Source organism: Myotis brandtii, unplaced genomic scaffold, assembly GCF_000412655.1.
Source record: "Myotis brandtii unplaced genomic scaffold, ASM41265v1 scaffold892, whole genome shotgun sequence".
Classification (NCBI taxonomy): domain Eukaryota; kingdom Metazoa; phylum Chordata; class Mammalia; order Chiroptera; family Vespertilionidae; genus Myotis; species Myotis brandtii.
The window spans coordinates 714,237-718,675 of NW_005371656.1; the positions used below are offsets into that span (position 1 = coordinate 714,237).

The 4,439-nt window shown below is 37.8% G+C and overlaps 1 protein-coding gene across 1 annotated transcript; it reads left to right on the forward strand.

Moving 5' to 3' along the window:
- The first annotated feature begins 1,800 nt into the window (after window positions 1–1,800).
- Window positions 1,801–2,730, forward strand: LOC102249411 (olfactory receptor 5AK2). Its single transcript, XM_005885146.2, has one exon. The coding sequence runs from the start codon at window positions 1,801–1,803 to the stop codon at window positions 2,728–2,730; it is 930 nt and encodes a 309-aa protein (XP_005885208.1).
- Window positions 2,731–4,439: the final 1,709 nt, after the last annotated feature.

Below are 4,439 nucleotides of genomic sequence, written 5' to 3' on the forward strand. Positions count from 1 at the left end.
AAAGTAAATATTGAGAAACATAGTAATATTTTTCAAATTATGTACATGATATGAAGTGTTCACAGTGCAAGAATTACAATGTGTCTGCAATCCAGTATAGAAAGGAAAATTTTTATTATTGCTTTTTAGTCTCCTGGGGTAATAAACAAGGGAATGGAATGAACTTCATTCCATTTTTTTTTCAAAAAAATCTATAATAAAGTAAAAATGATGAATTATTAGCTCAAATTTAAGGATTTCAGCTCTATAAAGCATATTATAGACAAAATTAACAGATGATAGACTGTAAGAAACTCTTTCTCACGTTAACAGGTAACAAGAAATTCAAATCTGGAATAAAGATTAAAATCTGGGACAAAGAACATCTAAAAAGAAACTTAGTCCTGCCCAGTTTGGCTCAGTGAATATAGCGTCAGCCTGTGGACCAAAGGGTCCCAGGTTCAATTTCGGTCAAGGGCACATACCTCTGTTGCTAGGCTCCTCCCTGGCCCCAGCCCTGGTTAGGGCTCCTGCAGGAGGCAACCAATCAATGTGTTTCTTTCACATCTATATTTCTCTGTCTTTCCCTCTTGCTCTTCCACTCTCTCTCTAAAAATCAATGGAAAAATATCATCAGGTGAGAATTTAAAATATATAATAATAAAATAAGAGGCAACTTACAGAAACATTGACCAAAAATGTGAACAGGCAATTGACAAAAAATAGAATCCCAATATTCTAAGAAGAATACTAGATAATGGTCAAGTCCACTTGTAATTAAGGGAGAAAAACTTATAAAAATGAGACATTATTTTAAGAAAATGTTCACAGGAATTTAGGAGATAGGAACCTCCTCACCCCCATGTATGATTAGTAGGAGTTCATACTTGGTGCATACATTATGGAAAATGGTCTAAGAAAACTTCGTTAAGTTAAATGTGTGCATACCCTCAGACCCAAAAATTTTGTTTCTAGGATTATACTATAGAAAAATTTTCACACTGAGGTATTTGCAGTGCAGACAAGTTGTAGGCAATCTGTTGTCCATCACTAGGAAAGCACATAGGTAAATTATAATGGATGGACATCATACAGCATGTTACTCAATGTGTGGTCCATGAACCAGCACCAGTCCTAGGACTCTCTGTTTCCACTCTATGATGAAATAAGTATAGAAAACGAGGTTGCACATTTAAAACTATTATAGGATTTTTAATAATGCTGAGACCTTTTTGTAGCTTTTTACAAAATATTGGTCCAAAACAGACAGAAAGTGTTAAAAAGAAAATGATCCTTTACCATAAAAACTTTGATAACACATCCATAAAGGATTCCATGTGTCCATGAACCCTTGATTGCAGAAAAGAGTCACTAAGAAGAAGAAAAAGGTAAAATCAGACTACAGAAATAAGTTGGAACTCAACAGCTGTATCAAGATCTCAGATGCAATGATTAGTATTTAGGCACATTGAAAAAAATAGTGAGGGCATAAAAGAAAATATAATTAAATAAAAGTATGTTTTGTATGTTCTAGAATTGACATATTTATGAAATGCCAATCAATTTTCACCCTGGGAATACAGCTATTGGTCCATGGAAATTTCTCCCAACTGCAGATGAAATTATCTCAGTCAGGTATCAAAGTTTAGCCTTTAAAATGTAAGTCAATTACGTCATAGAAAATATTCTCTGACCCCACTATGAGGCCAAATTATTATACCATTTGCAATTATAGAATTAGTTCAAGGATCACAATGATCTTAGCTTTCTCTGCGTTTCTTTCTATATATCTTTTCAGGTGATACCTAGTCTTTGTTAATCATGGAACAAAACAACGGCACTCAGGTGACTGAATTCATTCTTCTGGGATTTGCTGGGCAGCACACGTCTTGGCATATCCTCTTCATAGTATTTCTTGTGATTTATGTGACCACCCTCGTGGGTAATACTGGGATGATCCTACTCATCAAGATTAATTCCTGCCTTCACACCCCCATGTACTTTTTCCTCCAACACTTGGCCTTTGTTGATCTCTGCTACACTTCCGCTATCACTCCCAAGATGTTGCAAAACTTTTTAGAAACAGAACAATCCATCTCATTCATAGGGTGTGTGGTGCAATTACTAGTCTATGGTACTTTTGCAACAAGCGACTGCTATATCCTTGCTGCAATGGCAGTGGACCGTTATGTGGCCATCTGTAACCCACTCCACTATCCAGTAGTCATGACCCAGAGAGTCTGCATTCAACTGTTAGTTGGCTCATACCTCATGGGTTTCCTAAATGCCTCCATAAATACGAGTCTTACTTTCTCACTGAACTTTTGCAAATCCAATAAAATTAACCACTTTTTCTGTGATGAACCCCCAATTCTTGCTCTCTCATGCTCCAACATTGATTTAAACATCATGTTCCTGACCGTCTTTGTGGGGTTTAACTTGATGTTCACGGTGTCGGTCGTCATCTTTTCATACATATATATCCTGGCTGCCATCCTGAAGATATCTTCTGCTGCAGGGAGAAGAAAAGCCTTCTCCACCTGTGCCTCCCACCTGACAGCAGTCACCATTTTCTATGGGACCCTCTCTTACATGTATCTGCACCATGGGTCCCAGGAGTCTCGAGAACAAGAAAAAATGGCTTCTGTGTTTTACGGCATTGTGATCCCCATGTTAAACCCGCTCATCTACAGCCTGAGAAACCAAGATGTGAAGGAAGCTCTGAAAGGGATTGGGAAGAAGTGCCTCTAGTTTGATCCTCAATTTCTAATTTTCTGTGCTTGGAAACAACAAGACCAGTAGTGCTAATTTTTAAGGAATCAAAACAAAAAAGTCAAGCAACATGGAAAAGTTGCTCATTTTTACTAAGATTGAGCTGCAAATTAAAGTCATGATGAGATAACCGCTTTCTATCAACATGTCTGGCAAAAACTGCCAAAGAATGATAACGCCTATTAAATGCTGTGATGTAAGGAAAATTATGCTCTCACATACTGTTAATAGAAAATTGAAGTGTTACTTCACATTAGAAGGAATCTGGCAATATCTTTTTAAAAAATAATCTTTTTTATTATTCTTTTCATTTATTAAGTGAAACATATGCACAAAGTATAGGTGTGCATAACAAAAGCTAATTTTGTGAATTAGTAATACAATTATATATAACTAGAGGCCTGGGGCATGAAAATTCATGTACTGGGGGGGAGGGGTCCCTCAGCTCGGCCTGCACCCTCTCGCAGTCTGGGGCCTCTGAGAGATGTCTGACTGCCGGCTCAGGCCTGATCCCTAAACCAGCAGTCAGACGTCCTTCTCGCAATAAGCCAGGCTCATGGCTGGCGAGCACAGTGGCAGTGGCAGAAGCCTCTCCCGCCTCCGCTTAAAAATAATCTTTAACTCAGAATTCCAGCCTTGCAAATTGATCTGTATAATAGAATTCTAGTCCATAAGGACATATATTTAAGATGTTTATTATGGTATTATTTAGTAAGACAAGACCAAAAAAAGTGAATAGTCCTCAATAAGAAAATAAATCTGTATTGTTACCAGTCTACAGTCTGTATCTATTGTTGCATCACAAATTTCCAAAAATGTAGGGGCTTTAAAACATACACACACACACACACACACACACACACACACACACACACACACATTATCTTACAGTTTTATGGGGCAGGAATCTGCATCCTCTGAGATGCTACAATCAAGGTGTCAATTGGGATGGGAACTCATCTGAAGGCCCAACTGGGGTGGACCTGCTTCCAGCCTCCCTCATGTTATTAGCAGAATTCATCTCCTTGCAGTGGTAGGACTGAGAGTCCTGCCCCCCTGCTGGCTCTCAGCAGGGGCTGCTCCCATCACTTAGAGGCAATCCACAATTCTTTGCCACATGGCCCTCTTCATCACCCCTTGTGCATGGCAGCTTACTTCTTCAAAGTTAGAAAGCCATAGACAACTAATCAGTACATACACCATGTGAAAAATACCCTTCATATTCCCAAATCTTAGCAGAACTTCAGACATCACTCTCTCCCTGAAGTTTTTCCACCTCAACATTTGTTTCCCACTAATGTCCTACCCCTGGAAATAATTTCTTCTTCCACTGAAGACCCACAGCACTTCATTTGCATTAATAAACATTCTTTTTATCACTTCCTATCTAAATTATTTATTTACATAAAAGACCTTCACTATTATCTATAAAGCTCTTGAACTAAATTGTTTTCTATGACCTTTTAACATCTGGTGTAGAGTCTTAGACACAGTAGGTATTCTATTAATATTGAATGGATGAATACATGATGACAAAAAAACAACAATATAAGCAATTTCCCAACTCCAAGTTATGTGGATATGTAGCCTATATGACTGGTCTCTAAATACCAATTGTTAAACAGCAGCATTTGAATGACCATGGAAAGTTTTTTTAAAGTGCCAATAACTATATCTCAGCCCTGGAG